We start from the raw sequence: 20,982 nt of genomic DNA, 5'->3' as shown, positions 1-20,982 counted from the left end.
TCATTGTATCCAACTTGAATTTTTCCCCAGAACGAAATCCTAAAATCAAGTTTTATAAGAGAAATTAATGCATTCTTTTATTTTTTTTGCTCTCAAAAACTGCTCTTGCAATTGGGTAAACTTCAGTACGTTTACTTGACTGTATTGGGGGCTTGCTGCACTGTTCTTAACATTAGTATGTAATGATATTTTTAAGCTCCAGGCTAAACTAAATCCTGAGTACTAAAAAGTTTTAATTGCAGTTTCTTGGCGTGTTTCATGCACTGATGATTTGGAACCTTCTAAAAACAGATACAGATTTTTATTTTATTTTTTTCCCTTGTCTATGGTATATAAATTTTGTGTATCCACAGCCGGTTTGGAAGTACCTCAGATTTGTCATGCACCTACTACCACCCACAAGTCTGTTTAAGATATCTCACGTTTGTAAAAAGTTTTATTCATTTTATTATCAGCAAGTTTTTTTGCGTATGGGCTATAATTCCTTTCAGTATATCCATCTCTGGTTGTAGCCACTGTATAACCGTTATAAACGATTGTTAATCTAATATCTGTGTTTTAAATTTCAGCTTTGTGTTGTTCTTGGAAAATTGCGCACCAGTTGTGAATACCTTGAACTTTGGCATTTCTAGCCCCGTCCTGTTGAACCATCCTCATTTACAGCTTGTCCACCTTAAGACTCAGTTGGCTCTCCAGCAGTTGACGTCGGTCACTTCAAACAGTACACCTCCTATTCATGCTTTGTTAAATCAAGCTTTGTTAAAAATCAGCACAGCTCAAGCCATGTTTAACACAAGAGGTGGATTCCCTGGTCAAAGACCAATGGGACCTCCACGGATGAACCAGCCTGGCCTGAATCCCCTTGGAATGAATATGTCGGGTATGAATATGTCTGGCATGAACATGAGTGCCATGGGATTGTCTAGTATGAGCCAGCCAAGCATGACCCTTTCAGGCATGAGCCAGCCAAGCATGACCCTTTCAGGCATGAGCCAGCCAAGCATGAACCTTTCAGGCATGAACCTTTCAGGAATGAACCAGCCAAACATGAACACTGGCATGCCCCGCATGGGCCATCCCGTAATAAACCCAAATCTAGGTCTCTCCAATGTGAATCCATCTGGGATGAATCAATCTGGGATGAATCAGTCTGGAATGAATGTGTTTAGAATGGGCCCTTCTGGCATGAATCAAGGAGGAATGGGTTTTCAATCTGAAATAAAAAACCAAGGGTTTGGTGTGAGGTCAATGGACAGTCCTGGGTCATTTCTTGGAGGAAACAATGAGTCGATGGGAATGACAGGCTTGCCACTCAGAACACCTGAAAGACACATGGGTCCTCAGGGTTTGCCACAACGTTTTCCTACTTCCAGCAGCCCCATGACTCCAGCACAACCCAGAAATAACATGCAGAGTCAAGAAATACCATCTATCGTGAATCGTAGGGTGGTTCATTCTTCCAATAATTCGAGGGGGAATCCAAAAACCTCCATACCAGAAGCATCTCATCTAATGGAGAAGAAACCAATAAACCCCCTAAGTATGTTTGGAAATTTAAATCAGAATATGGGAATAAAATCAGGCCCATCTTCATCATTGGCCGGGATGCCAAACGTCCAGAATCGCTATACTAATGAGAGTGCTTCAAGTATACTGGAAAGCTTTGGGTTATCAAATGAAGACCTAGAGGAGCTCAGTCGTTATCCTGATGAACAGTTGACGCCCGTAAACTTGCCCAACATTTTGCGAGACATCAGACTGCGCAAAATCAACCGTACCGGAGGCACGCATGATCAAGGTGGAGGAGGAGGAGGAAGACGCTCAGGAGGTGATGTTTTACCAAGTAAAGTTATTGACTATGGACATTCAAGCAAATTTCAGTTTAATGACAATTCCACACCTTCACGACCTTTTGACTCTTCAAGATCAGAACAGAAACCGTCACCAGTCTCCAAGGAACCAGGACCTTCCAACGCTAACAAGGGGGGGAAAGGCAAAAACCCAATGGATAATAAAATCCCAACTATAGCCAACAGCCGCAAGGGAGCATGGCAGACTCCCAAGAATGACCGATTCAACAAAAACAAGCCTTTGGTTGGTGATCAGACAACTGCTAAAGCCAGTGGGGGCTCAGTCACCGTCTCGAATGCAGAGAGTCCTGCAAACGCAGTCAAGACTGTTTCTACCACTCTTCGCAATGTTCCTGTTATCTCGGACACTGCCGCTACCACCACCTTTTCAGGAAAGACTGCAGAGTCTCCAGTTGGGACTGTGGTTAGCCAGGGTAACTATGCGTCACCTGCTGAAGCAAATCCTACTGCCGGGAAAGGGAGCTTGGCGCCACCCTTGTCTCAAGAGGAAGCCCAGAAGATGAAGCGCATGCCAACTCCTTCCATGATGAACGATTATTTTGCTGCCTCTCCACGGATTTTTCCGCATATCTGTTCTCTGTGTAACCTAGAATGTAGACACTTAAAGGTGAGTGTTTTTATGTTTGTTTGTATTTTCATACTCTGTAAATGCATGTCTTATAGGTATTCCCACTAAATACTGCTTTGTGAAATATGAATTGCAAAAGTCACAAAATGCCACAACATTACCTGTTAAACAGATTTAGTTGTTACTCAGAATAATCCTTAACTTTATGTACTTTCTTTGCAAGTCAAAACTTCTTACAGTTAAATATTTTTCTTTTCTATATTCAATTTGAAGCAATCAAAACTTTTTAAAAATCTCTAGAATGATCCATGTATTGCTGTACATTATTAGTTCATCAAAGTTTTTAAGGTTTTGACAAGTTAATCTGCTTTGGTTAATACTTTAAATGGACCCCTCCTAAAAAAAATCCCTTTCCACATGAAGCTATAGGTCACATCTCGGCACAACCAGATCCCATTAGTTTCTGTTTCAATGTGTTTGAGTTTTGTAATGAAGAAACATATAAAAAAACATCACCGACAATTGCTCAAACCTAGGGCCATCATGGCCGATCAGGGAGGACCTATGCTAGTAGGTTATACAGTTAACAGTATACGCTTGAAGCAAACAGAATGTGATCTGTCACCTGTACCTCAATACATGAACATTAAACAACCCTGTAGGGAAATTGCGAAATCACCTTGAACTAGGGAATGAAATAAGATTGGGGGGGGAGGGGGTAAACCAGGGAAAGTGGTGTAGCCAACCCTAAACCCCAATGGCCCCAGTGAGAGCCCTGCAGGCTACCCCAAAGGGATCACACTGTCTAGTCCACACAGCTCACCAGGGCCGAATAGGTGTCCCGAATCGGCCCCCCAAGCTCCCTAAAGATCTTCTATTGCTTGTGCTGGGGTAGCAAGTCCCCCCACATGAAGATCTGCAGTGATGTATCAAAGAATTACTAAAGAGATTTATAGCAAAATCTAACAATATCTTAAAGTCCAAACCTGATGAGGCCAAGTGTAGGAGTACTTGAGTAGAGGAAAGATAAGGGGAGGGGAGAGGAGGAGGCGGCATCCAGTAAGGTTACTAGTTTCTCATCCTGTCCATGAATGAAAAATGACGCAGGTGAAAAAAATAAATGGCAGTTCCAAACACACGCTGTTTAATTTACATTGTCCCTTGTATATGGAGGAGATAGCACTGTAATTTTAAAATAACTTTTTCCTAATGGAAACAGCTATCACGTGACCCAGATCTTTCCCAGCCTGTCATGTGACCCAGATCTTTCCCAGCCTGTCATGTGACCCAGATCTTTCCCAGCCTGTCATGTGACCCAGATCTTTCCCAGCCTGTCATGTGACCCAGATCTTTCCCAGCCTGTCACGTGACCCAGATCTTTCCCAGCCTGTCACGTGACCCAGATCTTTCCCAGCCTGTCACGTGACCCAGATCTTTCCCAGCCTGTCACGTGACCCAGATCTTTCCCAGCCTGTCACGTGACCCAGATCTTTCCCAGCCTGTCACGTGACCCAGATCTTTCCCAGCCTGTCACGTGACCCAGATCTTTCCCAGCCTGTCACGTGACCCAGATCTTTCCCAGCCTGTCTGAAGGGAAACCGAGGAAAGGAGGAGCTTCTAGTCCTCTACTGCTGGTCACATGTTCAATATAAAAAAAAGTCTGTGGAATACAGAGTTAAAATAAACCATATCCATAAACTTTTTTTTTGTTTTTAAATTGACATACAAATATATATTTGAAATCAAATATATTTTTGGCAATAACATGGTATGGGTGGATTTCTTCCAGTCACATGCTGTCACTCGCCACCTGCCTGTGTCTTGGGGAGGTGAATCCTCAGTTAACCTACATGTAATATCCCACCCCATTGTGTTTAGCTGGCTAGTGGGCATGGAAGGAGGGAGGGAGTGGGTTGTCATTTTATCACTGTATACGCCCACATGTGTGTCTATAGTCACATGGGCTGTTGAGATACAAGGAGGAAATGCTCTGCATAGAAACTCACTGAAAACTGAGCATGTGCAGAGTTGTGGTGGCAAAAGCCCTAGCTGAATTGGGGACACGAACATAAGGGGGCGATGGAGAGCAGAAGGATCACGCAAGTTTGCAGAATACAGAAAATGAATCTCATGAACAGCATGAATAATACACCATTTATTGGTAGCTTTTTATGATGTGGGTTTAGTGAAACTTTAACGCATTAGATGTAATGCAAACTTTTTTTTTTTTACTTTAGCTGTACAGAGTATAAAAACACTAGGGTAAAAAAAAAACTTGTCTGTAATAAGTGTTACATATGAATTGTGAGACTTTCTAGAGATGAGACACCACTTTGAACAGAAGTAAGGAATACATTTGCAGGTTATCCTGAAACATCAGCTAGTGTTGTAGAATTGCTTGCATTGTAGTGTGGGGGTGAATATGTTTGAAAAACCATAAAAAAAAGAAAACCCAACACAGCCATTGGGGGTAAAGAGAAGAACTGATGCTGCCACTGTGAAAGTGAAGACTTTTCCGAGAAGGAGCACCAGATGCGGTGTATGTGTTTTTTTTTTTCCTATGTGGTCCAGAGAAGCAAGTCTCTTCCTGTATTCCAGCAGATAAGTGCTGCTTAGAAGAAGCTGTGGAATTGTTAACCTCCAGAATCATCACCGTTCATTTTGTAAATCTGTTTTTATAACAGTTTTGACAATTAAAATGTATTGATTTTTTTTTTTTTGGCTAGGTGATTTATTTGCTTTTAAGGTAAGTGCCAAAGCACTTGGGGTAATTAAATTCAACTTGTAGAACACATTTTCTCAATCAAATATGAACCCTGTTTAGGCTTTTATTATGCTTTTCATTTTTAGATTTGCTTACTTTTCATTTCCCCCCCCTGCAACAGTATAAGCTCACCACAGCATTAGTAGATTTCAAATGTTGGTGAATATAAAGTGGGCCAAAGAAGGGGGGGAGCAAAATATTTTACATTCTCTGTGTATAAAGCATACACTCCATATTTCAATGCATATAATATTGTAAAGGAATTCAGTTGATTTTGGAAGATTTTTTTTCTGTTCTAAAGAAAGTGCTTAGAGGTTATCTACACTGGGTCAGGTGCTGTAGGACAATTTGTACTTCTGATTATGAATAACTTTTTACTTCCTCCATCTGATAGGACTGGATTAAACACCAGAATAACGCAAGCCACATTGAAAGCTGTCGGAAGTTGCGTCAACAGTAAGGACATCATATTTTTAATGCATGACTTTTTGGTTTGGCAAGGTGCAAACTTGTCAATTTTGTCGCTGCTTATGGCTCTCCAAAAATAAATTGGTAGCATTGGCCTTAATACTCCCAGTCCACACACTTTACATCTGATACGAATGTAGGAGTTACTATAAAGGTTAAGTTTAGAGATGTGACGGTGCTGAGACCGAGACTGATACTTTGCGGTGCAATTTGCATCCATACAAAATGAATGGGCACTAATCGCACTGCAAAGAATTGCATGCAATTTGAACAGGGGAGAGGTGTGTTGCGGGAAACCTCCCTTCATGACGGGTTCCAGCAGTTCTGACTCCCATCCGACTGTGGGCATCTTTGGCTCCTCCTGCCTCTCCCATGGCTTTGTGTCACCCTCTAACGGTACTCTCCCCCCTAGCCCCAGCGGCTCAAGCCATCTCCTCCTAGTGCTGACGACGGTACAAGCTACAGGGATTGATTGGTCAGCACCATCACATTGACAGCGCTGGCCAATCAGAAACGGTCTAGCCCGTATGGTCAGAGTAGAGAAAGCCGCAGGGTATTTGGGGGGAGGGAACAAAGCCATGTGATAGCCAGGAGCAACTGCAGATGTCCAGTCGTCTACAGTCTGATGGGAGCCTGAGATGGTGCAACCTGTTGTGCAGGGAGGTTTCCCTGCTCCTGTGTGAACTAGGGTTCAAAATCACTGACCAGCCTGGGTTCACACAGGAGCAGTCTGGAAACTAAAATCCCTGGGGCACCTCATTTCCAAAATGTTCTCTTTATTTGGTATGTGGCAAGGATTGCCAGTTATGCACTCCTGATTGGTTTCTCCTCGTATTCTTATTTTGTATGGACGCAAATCGCACCGCAAAGTATCGGTACTTGGTATCGCCGATTAAAAAAAGGGGGGGGGGGTAATCTGTGCATCCCTATTAAAGGTCACCTTTTGTGACATGCTCTAGTTCCCGCCTGTCCCTGTGACAATAGGCGGGGATCTTCTCCCTGCACCCGCTTTCACATTTCAAAATTGGTGCAGCATTCATTAAACCTGAATCTGTGAATGAAGAACTGACACGATCATGGCAGATGGCTTGTAGTTCTCCAATACACTGCAAGGTGCCCTCATAGTTCACAAACCCACCCTCCAGCTATCAGACTGACAAGCCCATATGGCGATATAAGCAAGAAAGCTGGAGGCAGTGTCTGCAGGAGCCTGATATTGCACCAGCCATCCACTGATAGTGGGTGCAGTGATCTGCACAGGTTTCTCATATGCCCCCCCCCCCCCCCCCAAGTCTTATGGGGGCGGGGGGCATATGTTCAGCACATTTTATTTGGAGAGCCATAGTGCTGTAAAAATTGTATGGGGATGAGCATAATAGTTTCCTGGAGCTCTGTTTTATACCCTGTTAGTCTCCCTGAGTGCAGAAGGGAAAGTCTGGGGGGAAATACTCTTGGTGTTTCTAGGTCTGTACACTGCAATAGCATTTTCTGATGCGCTCATTTGCTTGGGTTTGGCAAAGTATCTCAACATTTTTAAAGGTATTTGACTTGAAGTTAACTTTTTTTTTTTTTTTTTTTAGGTACCCAGATTGGAATCCCCAGGTCCACACTTTAAAGTAAGTGCAGCTTTAATTTATTTTCTAAAAATCCATTGACTTTAAATATGGATAAGTAAACATTTTAAAGGCATAGTCCATATTCTGCACGCACCCCTCCTTGTAAACACTTGGCTATCTTTGATGCAAAGTGGCAGTTGACACTGAAGCCAAGACTGTCCAGGTATTCTGAGAACTGCTTGCAGTTTGGTGCATGTGCTAGTACAGGGGTCTCCAAACTGTGGCCCATTGCTAGCCTTTATCCGGCTCTTGGGGCACAATTCCTCCCTCTGACATGAGGCACTATGCCTCCTATTCACACCAACAATGGGGCACTATATTATCCACTGATACCAATGATGGGATACTATTCCTCCTACTAATAGGGGGAATACTCTTCTTCCTATTGACCACCAACCCTGAGGCCATATTTGTTCTCACTGATGCCGGGCCCGTGACATTTTCTTCCCTTGCTGGCCCCAATCCGGACCTCCTGAAGTCTGAAGGGCAATAAAGTGGCCCTTTGTTTGAAAAGTTTGGAGACCCATGTGCTAGTAGAAAGCATACAGTATAATGGTTTTCCCAGGTGTATGCTCTAAACTGATGACGGGGTACTGTGTCTACCAATACATAATGTAATTTGCTTAGTTGCAAACGCTGTCCTGCCGTTGATAAAACGAGGAATTGATCAATATTGTGTAACTTCAACTAAGCAAGAATATTGTAGAACATTGACATGGCACAAATTTTAACATGATTTTTTTATTGTAATAGCAGGAATGAAGGCAAGCAAAATGAGGCCGCACCAAAGGTATCGCGATCCAAGAGTGGAAGTCCTCGTAGAGCTAAGCGGTCTGGATCGAGATCAAGGGTTAACAGGTCACGCTCCCGCAGCCCAAGATCTGCGAAGTTATCCAGGAGTCGAAGCCCGCGCCGTGTTCGACGCAGCCCAAGAAGGTCCCCTGGCCCTAGGCCTTCACGGCGTTCACCATCACCAAGGAGACCTAGAAGAGGCACTCCACCTGGTAATACAAAAGGCTGCCTTTTCTATAGTGGACCGCATTTTCTTGAATGCACATTACTAGTTTTGTATACTAACCCTTTATGCTGTGTTTTCTTTCAGACAAGAGAGCTGTGGATGCTGCTGTGCAGAGCTTTATTGAAGCGGAAAGACGGCAAGACAAAGGTGGAGAGAAGCCAAAGGCTGCTGGTGATGTAAAGAAATTGCCACCAAAGCCAGCGAACACAAATGTAAAAGGCAAGAAACCATTCGGCGGCGGTCCTTCAGCAAACCGTTCTGGCAGCACACCAAGGAAAAACAGTAATTCAAGCTCCAGCAGCTATTCAAAGAAGCCTAGTAGCGTCAGCTCTGTTAAGTCCAACAATAGTAGTGGCAGTGCCTCACGGAAACCTAGCAATGCTCCCAAGAAGCCATTGCCCAGCTCATCAGGCCCCAAGAAACCTGTTGTAAGCACAGGAGCTAAAAAGACAACTGGATCTGTAGCCAGCAAGAAACCGCAAGCAAACAAGACGTCTAACTCACCGAAAGCTGCAGAACCTTTCAACCCACTGAATAAGGTATGACATGTTTACACTCTAGCATATCATCTTCCACAAGCTAATGGGGCATATCAAAGCAAACCTGCAATAGATTTAGGTTAGAAACCTGACGCATATATACATGAATCTGCTCCTAGTTTCTGCTTTTCAGAGTACAAGATAACTTGGCGTATCTATATCATCCTCTACAACCGCTGTATTCAGCAAAAGTACAATTGCAATTCTAAACTCTAATAATAAAAAGTAGCTGTGATTAAATCGAATATATCCACATATAAAACTTGCACTAAAGTTCGAATATGTACTACAAATAATGAATAAACCTCAATGATTATGCATTCTTTGCTAGAAAGTAATACTGCACACTATGTTCTGGATACAGGAAAACAAAATAATAAACGGTGTGCAAAACTTCTGGCCATAAAAATGACAATGAAAGCAAAGTGATAACAAATATCAGCACCAATGAAAGGGGAAAAACAAAGGCATATTCAATATAAATCAAACAATGATATAATGAAAGTGCACTCCTGATGGAATATTTGAGGCCACCACTAGGGGGCCAATGTAAAAATATGTGAAAACGAAAAGCCATGGTTTTATGTTAGAGTGTGACTAGGTGCCGCACATCAAATCAAAGCCTGCTGTGTGATAGTGAGTGGCAGTCTCAGCCTGGACCGTCCACCAGAGATTAATCATGGCGATGCTCTGGGACGTCTCACTCTCTACTCTATTGCCTGGAGCATAGATGAGCTACCTTCCTGGCCAACACTCATGGTGGTCACAGGACTTCCCATGCAGCCTGAGCAGCTCACATGAATATCTTGGGCCACAATTCCACATGTTGGTCCCAACCTACTCGAGCATAGGTATATGAATTCCCTTACCAGAGAACTAGGATATCCATATTATAAGAAATCGCTAGCGCAGGATACACCTAATACGAATCACACCAGGGTATGGTGACAACCTCCACTCCTACTGGGTCCTTCGCTGGCAGTCTGAAAAGCCCAATTCTTTGCCGTGAGATTCAAAGGACCGTAGAGTAATATTGCTAAAAACAGCAGTGGCTGCAGCATTGGGAACATGCCGCCCCCCCCCCCCCCAAAAAAAAAAAACCTTCCCAAAAGTGAACGTATTATTAAAAAAACATTGCAACTTGTATCCAAGTTGAATAATGCCCTTTGTATAGGCCATTTACATTTACGTACCTCCTGAAGCTTGACTGGAAAACTCCCAGAGTTGGCAGACCTCCATCCTCCTGATTGCTAGGATGTTGAGAGATTTGTTCACCATCACAAGAGCAAGCTTATTTTTCATTCAAACCCTCACATGCGCTTTCTTTTCATTTGACTCGGTAGCTCTGAGCTCATCATTTTGAGAGCTCCCTCCTGTGAGGTTGGGGGGATGAACAGTAATGGCTAGCAAAAAGTTGGGGTAGGTGGTCTGCCATATCTGGGAGTTTTCCAGTTCAGGGGGTATGTACATGTCCTACACTTATAACAATTCAGCTTTGGTCCAAACAGTTGTTTTTTTTTTTTTTTTAATTCAAAGGCAACCCCTTACTTTTTTTTTTTATAAGCAGTTTTTTGGTAAAGGCAAACTATGCCTTTTTAAAATGCTGATGTAGAGTACAGCGGGTACAATAAGTTTTGAGCAAGTCACCATTTCTTTCGTTCATAGACGGACACAGCCTTCATTGACCTTAGGGTTATGCTTCTTCCTACCAGGAGATTTAGGCAGAATTCTACAGCACTTAAGGTGTTAAAAACTTTCCTTCATGCTGCTCCTCCCAGGGGGCGTGGCTCCCCCAGGCATAACCCACACCCTGCTCTAGGAGCCTCAGTTTGTTTTCTGCCTAACGACAGGAGGTCAAGGCTATCTCTGGAGTTCCTGGACTCTGGAGTTTTTTTCTGGCGATTTTTCTCGCTTTTTTTATTATTTTGTTCCTGCATTTTTGAATCCTGCGATTCTTCTATCAACAGCCGACTGGGTGACAGGCTGGGTCCTCGACCCTTGTAGTCCCCCCATGTTCGGCCTTCGAGCGTGTGCCGGCCCTCAGCTCAGCTTTGGGACGTCCACGACAGGCCCCATTGCTCCAGGGGCGGCCGGGGAACTTTGGTTCTAGGGCACACATATGACCGGTCTCTATGGCTTTGTCACAGTGTGTCTGGCCGACAGCCATGCCGTTTACGGACGTTGGTTCTGTCTGGGATACCTCCAGCCGGGTAGTCGCAGGACAGGTAAGTAGTGGCCCCTTACTCAGGTAAGTGGTCTGGCTGGTGGTTTCCCTGGGGAGGTCGACTGAGGGTCCGCCCTGCTTTCCTCTCTCCCCTTCCTCTCCCTCCTTCCCCTGACTGGGTAGTGGCTGTGAAGGGGGGCCTCCTGGGTTTTCTTTGTTACCACCGGGGCCCGTGTGTTGTTAGGGGGACTGTGTTGTTACTCTGGGGGGTGCTGCTGTGTGCTGCTGTGTTCTATGAGGTAATTTTTACCTCAGACAGCGGCCGTCTTGGAAATCTCCTTGGTAACGCTGTGATTCTTTTCTGAGGTAACAGACAAAGCAGTCAGGGCTGCTGTGTTCTATGAGGTAATTTTTACCTCAGACAGCGGCCGTCTTGGAAATCTCCTTGGTAACGCTGTGATTCTTTTCTGAGGTAACAAAGCAGTCAGTGCTGCTGTGTTCTATGAGGTAATTTTTACCTCAGATGGTGGCCATCTTGGAAATCTCCTTGGTAACGATGTGATTCTTCCCTGAGATGACTCGGCACAGCCTCTGGTCAGTTTTAGTGCTGTTACAGTTTTAGTGCTGTGAATCTTCCATGAGGTGAATACACATCACAGTCAGCACATCAGAGCACACCTGAGGTTTTTCAGCTCCCTCTGCAGCTGGGTGGGGTGGTGAATACCGGGGGCCCCCATGCTCTGCAATAGCAGCAAGGAGGTGACCAGTGGGGTTTTTTTGTCCTGCCTTGCAGGGTGGGTGACTCAGCGCTGACACTATGGAACTCAAGCTATGCCTGAGTTAACCCTTAATGCCCCTCCCCCTGCCACATCTGTTATGTTGGCTGTCCTGGGTTTCTTGCCAGGTTTGAAGCAGCTAGTGCCCGGATGGGGGGTAAAAAAGCGCCCCCTCCCTGAAGCCTGCTTCTGGGGATGACACAGAATCGCTGTTTTTTTCTGGTTCTGTTATGTCAGAGGCTGCGGGTTTTAACCCTTATGGATAGTGAGGATGACTCTGCTGCAGTCAGTTGCTGGCAAGAATTTGCTGGAGCTCTTGTTTCTGCGGTGCGTGAGGCTCTAAAAATTGAGGATGTGGCGGAGACACCTCCGTGTCAGTACCAGCAGACTACCACGCATCGCTGAAGTGTTTCCTTGTGTTCCTTATTTGGACTATATGTTATACAAGGAATGGGATGCACCGCAAAAAGTTTGTCAAAAAACTTTGCAACCCGTTACCCCCTTGAGGGGGGCTTTAAAAAAAAAAAAAAAAAGTAGGTCTCTCCTCCGCCAGTGGACCCCCCTGTGTCCAGACTGCGCAAGGCCACCACATTGCCTGTGGAAGGGGCTCCTGCATTTCAGGATCCCGCTGATAGGAGAGTGGAGGCCGTGGCCCGCTCCCTATTCACGGTGGTGGGTTCGGCGGTGAGGCCGGCTCTGGCCGGGGCCCTGGCAGGCCCCGACTAAAAGGGCGAAGCTCCTGCTGCAGGAGCTGGAAGAAGGACCTCTAAGGTGGCCTTGGTGATCACCGTTAAGGGTGAACGGTCCTTTTGGGTCTTCCCTGACTGGCATCATTGAGGATGCCACAGGTGGTAAGCGCATGCTGTTCCCACGGTTTGGGAAGGGCTAGGGACCTCGCCCTGTGCAAGGACCCTCCTTGCCTACCTCCGAGCGTTTTTTCGCTCGCCCTGTGCGATGGGGGTAGGTCTACATGGTGCTTGAATCCCCGCTGCGGGGTAGCAGCGCACCGGATACCGCATGCCTAACAAGTCTGCGGACATACCTGCTTCCGCCTGAAGGTCTGCTCCCGCCCGTGTCTCGGGTGGGAGACTGGCTTCGCATTGCGAAGTGTTTTCCTTGGGGTACAAGATTGAGTTTCTCTCTTGTCTGCCAAACAGGTTTTTTCCCTCCGGCTTCTGGCCTCCTCCGGTTCGCCGGTTGACCCTGTCAGGGGCTGTCCAGGATCTTCTGGTCAGGGGAGTGATTGTGCCAGTTCCCTCGTTGGAACGGTCTCGGGGTTTTACTCCATTCTGTTTGTGTCCCCATGGAGGATGGGGCCCGGTCGATCCTGGGCCTCAAGTCCATCGTTTTGTTTTGTCAGGTTTTTCTGGCATCCTTGGATGTCATGAACGTGTACCTGCATATCCTCAAACCACCAGAGATTCTGTGCTTTGCGGTCGGGGGGGACCATTTTCAATGGTGTCCTTCCCATTCGGCGGGTTTTCGCCAAGGTGCTCGTACCGATACTGGCCCGGCTGTGACAGCGGGGGTTTGTTATGATGGGATGTCTGGACGACATTCTCCTACGAGCTTCTTCGAGCTCTGCATTGGTGGAGCCGTGTCTATCACGTGTCAGGCTCTCCGAGTGTTCGGCTGGTTTCTGGATTGTCCTGAAATCAGGGTTGATTCCGTCTCAGGGATACCTGAGACTGGTCCTGGATTCCTCCTGGGCGGGAGTGTTTTTCTCCTAGCGGAAAAACTTCAGACTCTGCTATCTGCTGTGCAGCAGTTGCCGACCCAGAAGCGGTCATCTCTGCGATTCTGCAGGAAGGTTCTGGGTCAGTTGGTAGCCTCTTTCGAGGCGGTTCCGTATGCCCAATTCCACGCCAGGGTACTACGGAGGGAACTGCTGTCGCGATGGGACTAGCTTCCGTCATCTCTGGATTACCAGATTCAGTTGAGTCATCTGATCATGTCTCCCCTGGTATGGTGGCTGGCGTTTCCGGTGCTTCGGGCCGGAAAGTCATTTTTCTGCAGGCCACTGGACAGTGGTCACGACGGATGCCAGCCTCTCCGGTTGGGGAGGGGCGCTTGGGGCACCCAGTCAGCCCAGGGGCACTGGATTTAGGTGGAGTCCTGCCTACTGATCAACGTTCTGGAGCTCCGAGCAATCAAGCTTTGCCTTACCAGGTGGTCCCTGGATCTACAGGGCCGACCGGTCAGTATCCTGTCCGATAACACCACGTCCGTGGCGTAGGTTGATCATCAGGGAGGCACACGGAGTTCTGTTGAAGCGACTGGGGTCGCGCGCATCCTTTCGGTGGGCCGAAGGGTCCGTTCCGGCTCTATCGGCCGGGTACATTCCGGGAATACGGAATTGGCTAGCCGACTACCTAAGTCGCACTGCACTGGGCCAAGGAGAGTGGTCTCTCCACCCGCAGGTGTTTCGGGGTCTGTGCCGAAAGTGGGGCACTCCGGACGTGGACCTTCTAGCGTCCCGTCTCTATATCGGTAGGTGCCACGGTTCGTGGCCAGGTTTAAGGACCCGTGGGCGGACGCGTCAGGCGCGTTGGTGGCTCCTTGGGGTCGCTGTCGCCTACTTTACACCTTCCCTCCTCGGAAGCTTCTTCCTCGCCTGCTGCGCAGAGTAGAAGCTGTAGGGATTCTATCGGTCCTGATTGCCCCAGATTGGCCGCGTCGCTTCTGGTACGCGGACCAGGTGCGTCTGCTGGCAGACGCCCCCTAGTGTCTTCCCCTGGGAATTGATTTTCTGTTACAGGGTCCAATCTTCCACCCTGTTTCACAGCCACCGGCCTTAGCGGCGTGGCTGTTGAGAGCCAGGGGCTTAAGGACCGAGGCCTATTGGGCTCGGTGGTCTCTACCGTGCTGCCTGCACGGAGGTCTACCTCACGTAGGTTTTTTCCTCATACATGGAAGGCCTACTTCTCTGTGTGTGGGGAGATGAACTGGCACTCTCGCACATGCGTTGTGTACAGGATTCTGCTGTCTTTGCAGCAGGGAGTGGTTCAGGCTCTCGCCTTACGTATGGTTAGGAGCCAGATTTCTGCTCTGGCTGTTTTTTACTTGCAGCGACCCTTGGCATAGCACTCCTGGGTGCGTGCGTTGGGTCAGGGGGTCTGGCAGGTGGCCCCTCCGGTGCGCCCTCCATTACCCCCATGGGACTTGAATTTAGTCCTTTCAGTGCTTCGGGATGCTCCCTTTGAGGACATTCGGGAGGTTTTTTGTTTTATTGTCACAAAAGGTGATTTTATTTCTGGTAGCAATTACCTCGATCAGACGGGTGTCTGTCTGTTCTGGTGGCCTTGTCTTGCAAGGCTCCCTGCTTGGTCATCCGTAAGGATGAGGTGGTGCTGCGGCCGCAGCCGTTTTTCTCCCTAAGGTCGTTTCGGCTTTTCACTTGGATGTGGACATTGTTCTTCCATCCTTGTGTCCTCAGCCGAAGAACCCGAAGGAGGCCACTTTACATTCTTTGGATGTGGTTCGGGCCCTTCGAGTTTACTTGTCGGCGACAGCTCCGTTCCGGATGTCGGACTCGCTGTTCGTGTCTGTGTCCGGTCCCAGTAAGGGCCTGGCAGTTTCGTCGGCCACCATTTCCAGGTGGATCCGACGCATTGTGCTTCAGGCCTATGCCCTGAAGGGCGGGCGCCCCCCTTTCGGGTCATGGCGCATTCGACCAGGGCGATCGGGGCCTCTTGGGCTTTCCGACACCAAGCCTCTGTGTTACTGGTGTGTAAGGCTGCGACCTGGTCGTCGGTCCACGCTTTTTCAAAGTTTTATATGGTGGATGTGAGTGCATCTTCGGATGCCTCCATTGGCCGCAGGGTGTTACAGGCGGCAGTTTAAGGTTGGAGTTCCTCCGTTGAGTAACTCCGGTTTTTGTTTGGGGTGTAACCTGTTTTTGCTGTGTTATTTTTCCCACCCCTCGAATTTTTTTGACACTGCTTGGGGACGTCCCTAAGGTCAATGAAGGCTGTGTCCGTCTATGAACGAAAGAGAAAAAAGGATTTTTGTACTCACCGTAAAATCCATTTCTCTGAGTTCATAGACGGACACAGCACCCACCCCTCCTTTGTTTGTACTGCTTGTTACGAACTGAGGCTCCTAGAGCAGGGTGTGGGTTATGCCTGGGGGAGCCACGCCCCCTGGGAGGAGCAGCATGAAGGAAAGTTTTTAACACCTTAAGTGCTGTAGAATTCTGCCTAAATCTCCTGGTAGGAAGAAGCATAACCCTAAGGTCAATGAAGGCTGTGTCCGTCTATGAACTCAGAGAAATGGATTTTACGGTGAGTACAAAAATCCTTTTTTTTCTAGGTAAATATATTTCTAAAGATGCTATTGACATACAAAGACACCAAAACAAATACGTTCAGAAATGTAAGTTGTGTAATAAAATGGAATGACACAGGGAAAAAGTATTGAACACGCTAACTGAATTGTATTTAATACTTTGTACAAAATCCTTTGTTGGTAATGACAACTTCAAGACTTTGGAGAAACTAGTCACATGCGTCGCTCATCTGTGATTTTGGCCCATTCTTCCACAGTCTTCAAATATTGAAGGTTCTGTGGGTCTCTTCTATGAACTCTGATCTTTAGTTCTTTCCATAGATATTCTATTGGATTCAAATTAGGTGATTGGCTGGGTACTTCTAGCAGCTTTTTCTTTCTTTGAAGCCAATTGAAAGTTTTCATTGGCTTTGTGTTTTTGGATCAGGTTCTTGCTGAAATGTCCACCCTCGTTTCATCTTCATCATCCTGGTAGATGGATGCAGATTTTTGTCTGAAATGTCTTGGTACATTTTTCAATTCATCCTTCTTTCAATGATATGAAGTTTTCCAGTACCATATGCTGAAAAACAGCCCCACACCATGATGTTCCCACCTCCAAACTTCACGGTTTGGTTTTGGGGTGATTTGCCATTTGACCTCCAAACACGGTTTGTATTTTAACATCCAAAGAGTTCCATTTTGGTTTCATCTGACCAGACTATATTCTCCCAGTTATTTCACAGGCTTGTCTAAATGTTGTGCAGCAGACTTTAAAGCGGAGTTCCATCTAAAAATGGAACTTCCGTTTAATCCACTCCTTGCCCCCTTACATGCCACATCTGGCATGTAATTTTTTGGGGGGGAGTGGGACTTCCTGTCCCCCTTCCGCCGAGGGGCTGGTAAGGCGAATACCTTAATCGCCTTATTGCAGCCCCTCCCTGTAGGCGAGCGCCTGTCCAATCGGACGGCGCCGCATGCGCAGTGGGTGCCCGGCCGTGAAGCCGAAAGCTGTCACTGCTGGGTGCCCACACTAGGAATGCAGACGCCGGCCTGCGAGGAGCGGAGCCCCGGCAGGCGCGTCTCTGGAGCCGTGGAGCAGGTAAGTGTCTGTTTATTAAAAGCCAGCAGCTACACTTTTTGTAGCTGCTGACTTTAATAAACTTAAAAACAGGCTGGAACACCCCTTTAAATGAGCTTCAACATGCTTTTTCTTTTGCATGGTGAGTGGTCATGCAGGCCATGGCGCTTGAGTGCATTACTTATGTTTTCTTTGAAACAGTTGTACCTGATAATTCCAGGTCTTTCTGAAGCTCTCCACAAGTGGTACTTGGCTCTTGAACACCTCTTATAATTATTTTCACTCCTCTGTCAGAAATGTTGCGAGGAGCACCTGGTTGTGGCCGGTTTATGATGAAATTATGTCCCCAACAGTGCTCACTTGAACATTCAGAAGTTTAGAAATCCTTTTGTAACCAATGCCATCAGAATGTTTTGCAACAATAAGGCTGTGAAGGTCTTGCGAGAGCTTTTTTGCTTTTACCCATCAGGAGATGTTTCTTGTGACACCTTAGTAATGAGACCCCTTTTTATAGGCCATCAGATGAGACTGAACCAGCTGATATTTGCCACTGACATGGGGCAGGATTGTTTTCTAATTTATAGATTTCAGCTGGTGTCTTGGCTTCCCATGCTTTTTTGCACCTCCCTTTCCTCATGTGTTTAATACTTTTTTTCCTTGTATCATTCCATTTTATTACACATAACTTAATCTCTGAACTTATTTGTTTTTGTTTCCTTGTATGGGTTGTTACCGACATGTGGTGAAAATGGCAATTGCAGCTTTTTTATTATATTTACATTGAATGATGACGTGCTCAATGCTTATTACCTGCTGTTTCTAAACTTTTGAATAGAGTTGGAAAGTATTAAAATGTTGTTGGGTTTCAGACTTGTTTATCATCAGTGCAGTGTATGGAAAAGCATTAATCTTATAGAACAGGGTTATGGATCGACTTTTATATAGAAGACGGCACTGCAGGGAGAATGAGTTTAGAGTCCTTACCCTGAAAAGGATCCAGTGCGCCTCGGCCCTCCAGACTTCATTAATAACTGAATTACATATTTTTCACTTGCCGTTCAGTATCATTGTTTGTCTGACATACCATATTGCACAATTTATTTTTTCAGTTTACCAGTGGCTCCGAAAAGATCATTCATGTTACCAATCTACCGGATAGTGGCTACACAGATCAAGATATCCTGAAAATTGTCCAGCCATTTGGAAAAGTCGGTGATATCCTCATTATTCGATCCAAAAATGAGGTAATGGCCATCTGCATTCCACTCGGATCTAAAGGTTTTTTGCAAGCAAATTTTCATTTGAGCAAATTTTTAGCTTTATTTAGTAATGCCTGGTGGATTTTGAGCTGTCAAATTTTAAGTTGCAGGGAAATGGTTCAACAATACTTCTGGTCCTAATTTTAAAGATGATAAAGTTGGAGTAATTACAGTGGCTTTCATTTTTTCTCCTAGGCTTTCTTGGAAACCAACTTCAAGGAGGCAGCAGCAGCTGCTGTTAAATTCAGCGAAACAGTGCCAGTAATGATAAACGGCAAACGATTGGTCCTGTCTCTGGCCGGACGGAAAAAAGTAAGAACTTTATTCAACCTACGTATTTTATTGATATTGTCTAGGAGGGGTGCGGGGTCTACTATATGGTGCCCTTAAAAAATAAAAATAAAATTTGAGCTCCTCTATGTCCTCTGCCCCCTTTAATCAATCGCTAAGCAGCTCCTGCCCCCCCCCCCCCATCAGCTCCCGCTCGGCAGTTAACTGGGGGGGGGGGGTTTAGAGCCGTGGTATTGATCCAATAGTCGATACCGGTAGATTGCGATCGACTTGCTGACTCCGACTAGAGCTACTGGTTTAAAGCAAAGTTTAAATTTTTTTTACAAGTTCTCTATGCCATCCTGGTGTACATTCCTAAATGGAGAGATGTATATTTGTGTATGTATGTTGCCTAGACAATGACATTGGGTGATTCAAATGGACTCGGCGTCCTCTATTCCAGGAGTCTAAGGGAAGCAGGGCTTGCTGCTTTCCCCGGCCGCACGTGCCTATCTGGGGTGGAAACTTCCCCCAATACTACAATTGCTATGGCAACCTGTAATCAAACTGCTCTGCGCAGTGTCATTACTGCACAAGCGCGAGATCGGGAGGTGCATGCTGGGTAGCCAGCTGAATGCAATCACCGCAATACCCACGACCGTGCTTCGGATGAGAAGTATGCGGGTGTGTTTTTTTTTTTTTTTTTCAGAATCATGCTTGCCTAGGTGGATGCAGCATCGGTCTGATGCTGCATCATGTTATTAGGTCAGATGCTCCAGCTCTGACCATGTAGTCTATACTCATAATCCCTAGCTTTTAGAAAGGCTGCTCCATTGTAGACTATCCACTTTCACTGTACCACATGTTGTTTTTTGTTTTTTGTTTTCAAATCTGTGGTTGCCTTCTGCTACTTTTGAAGTACTTGTAAAATTAAAATTCATTCAATTTACTCTTCCTCCCCAGGCCCCCCAGGTACAAGTTAAGGCAGATACTAAAGCTACCGGGTGAGTAAAAACTTGTGTTTTTTTTTTCTTTTTTAACCACTTGCCCCACTGCGTAAAAGGCCCCTCGTGCTGCTGTAACTTCCATTTACCTTCTCAACCCCCCCCCACCTATTCACTTACGGCGGTATGTTTATTTTTGTCATTGGTTTTCATTTTACAGTGACGCAGAGTCTAAGAAACCCCCACCTCAGAAAGGTAAGTTCTTTCAAGTTGCTTATTTATTTTTATTTTTTTTAAATCCTAAATATGTCTCTTGATGAGAATCCTTATTCTGAATATAGTTGCAAGATTTGGCAACCAGTGCTCTTCACCATTGTATCCAAAGAGTAATAAGGATAGCACTGGCTGTATCAAACTTTAGTGTAGGATTGTAAAGTGACAACAGTCACTCCTTGGCAAAAAAAAACGGGGGGGATGTCAGACTCAGAATGGAAAGACTGCAATGCGTGTGGAGAAGAGACTCTGCGTATTGTGGGCAGGAAGCCCTTCAAGAATACAAATATGACTATGGTGCACATTTAATGTGATTCTAAATGATCGGGTTTTTTTTCCTCTGATTTTGCACATGGCAGCCCTGATCCTGCTTTTCTTGGGTCCCCACTGACACTTCTGACCCAGCCCCCCCACCAAGTGCTTACTATGGCAATCCACTTGTTATGGAGACACTCGTGTGTGTGCTCACTCCTGAGACACCTGTGTGTGTGTGTGTGTGTGTGTCCATGTGTCCATAAGGCACACAGCGCGTGGCTTGGCCCTGATCTCTTCTCACTAGTTGTGATTTATAGCCGCGGAAGGCAATGGCTCCCACTGCTGTCTCTAAGCCAATAAAAAGCCGAGATAAAGAAAAAAAACTTTCTGCCTTTACAACCACTTTAGGAGCGGTTTCCCAGGCTCACATTGCAAAGCCACACGGCAGTTTATTAAGAACAAGCTAGCTAGCTCATTAGTGTATGCATTCTAGTTTATTGAGAATCTGAAAGTGTTTGTTACCCAAAAATAAATACATGGATCCTGTTCCCTTAAAGCAAGGGTCTCAAACTGGTGGCCCTCCAGCTGTTGTAAAACTACAAGTCCCATCATGCCTCTGCCTGTGGGAGTCGTGCTGGTAACTGTCATTCTTGCAATGCCTCATTGGACTTGTAGTTTTGCAACAGCTGGAGGGCCGCCAGTTTGAGACGCGTGCCTTAAAGCATGTATTGCAGCACATTGCTTGTGCTGTTTAATTTCGGCCTTCTGTATAACCTGGCTGATCCTACCTGACTATGCCCCCCTCCCCTTTGTAAACTGACCACGATTTATCATGGCTGCTGAGCTCTGA

At 46.1% G+C, this 20,982-nt stretch overlaps 1 protein-coding gene across 5 annotated transcripts in view; it reads left to right on the top strand.

Annotated features, from left to right (window-relative positions):
* Positions 1–20,982, top strand: part of ZNF638 (zinc finger protein 638) — a 67,872-nt gene that overhangs the window by 9,983 nt on the left and 36,907 nt on the right. For 2 of the 5 annotated variants that reach the window (XM_040335542.1, XM_040335545.1), the window contains exons 2-10: positions 570–2,478; positions 5,598–5,659; positions 7,252–7,287; positions 8,041–8,291; positions 8,390–8,844; positions 18,241–18,375; positions 18,586–18,702; positions 19,624–19,664; positions 19,825–19,859. In XM_040335542.1, coding sequence (XP_040191476.1) covers positions 570–2,478; positions 5,598–5,659; positions 7,252–7,287; positions 8,041–8,291; positions 8,390–8,844; positions 18,241–18,375; positions 18,586–18,702; positions 19,624–19,664; positions 19,825–19,859 — 3,041 coding nt within the window. Of the gene's footprint in view, positions 1–552; positions 2,479–5,597; positions 5,660–7,251; positions 7,288–8,040; positions 8,292–8,389; positions 8,845–18,240; positions 18,376–18,585; positions 18,703–19,623; positions 19,665–19,824; positions 19,860–20,982 lie in introns of those variants that run through there. The other 3 variants (XM_040335544.1, XM_040335543.1, XM_040335546.1) reach the window with 3 other exon arrangements.

Source organism: Rana temporaria, chromosome 1 (assembly GCF_905171775.1).
Source record: "Rana temporaria chromosome 1, aRanTem1.1, whole genome shotgun sequence".
In the NCBI taxonomy this organism is placed as follows: domain Eukaryota; kingdom Metazoa; phylum Chordata; class Amphibia; order Anura; family Ranidae; genus Rana; species Rana temporaria.
The sequence above is the reverse complement of the archived record's forward strand: the minus strand, read 5'-3'. Positions and strand labels throughout refer to the sequence as shown.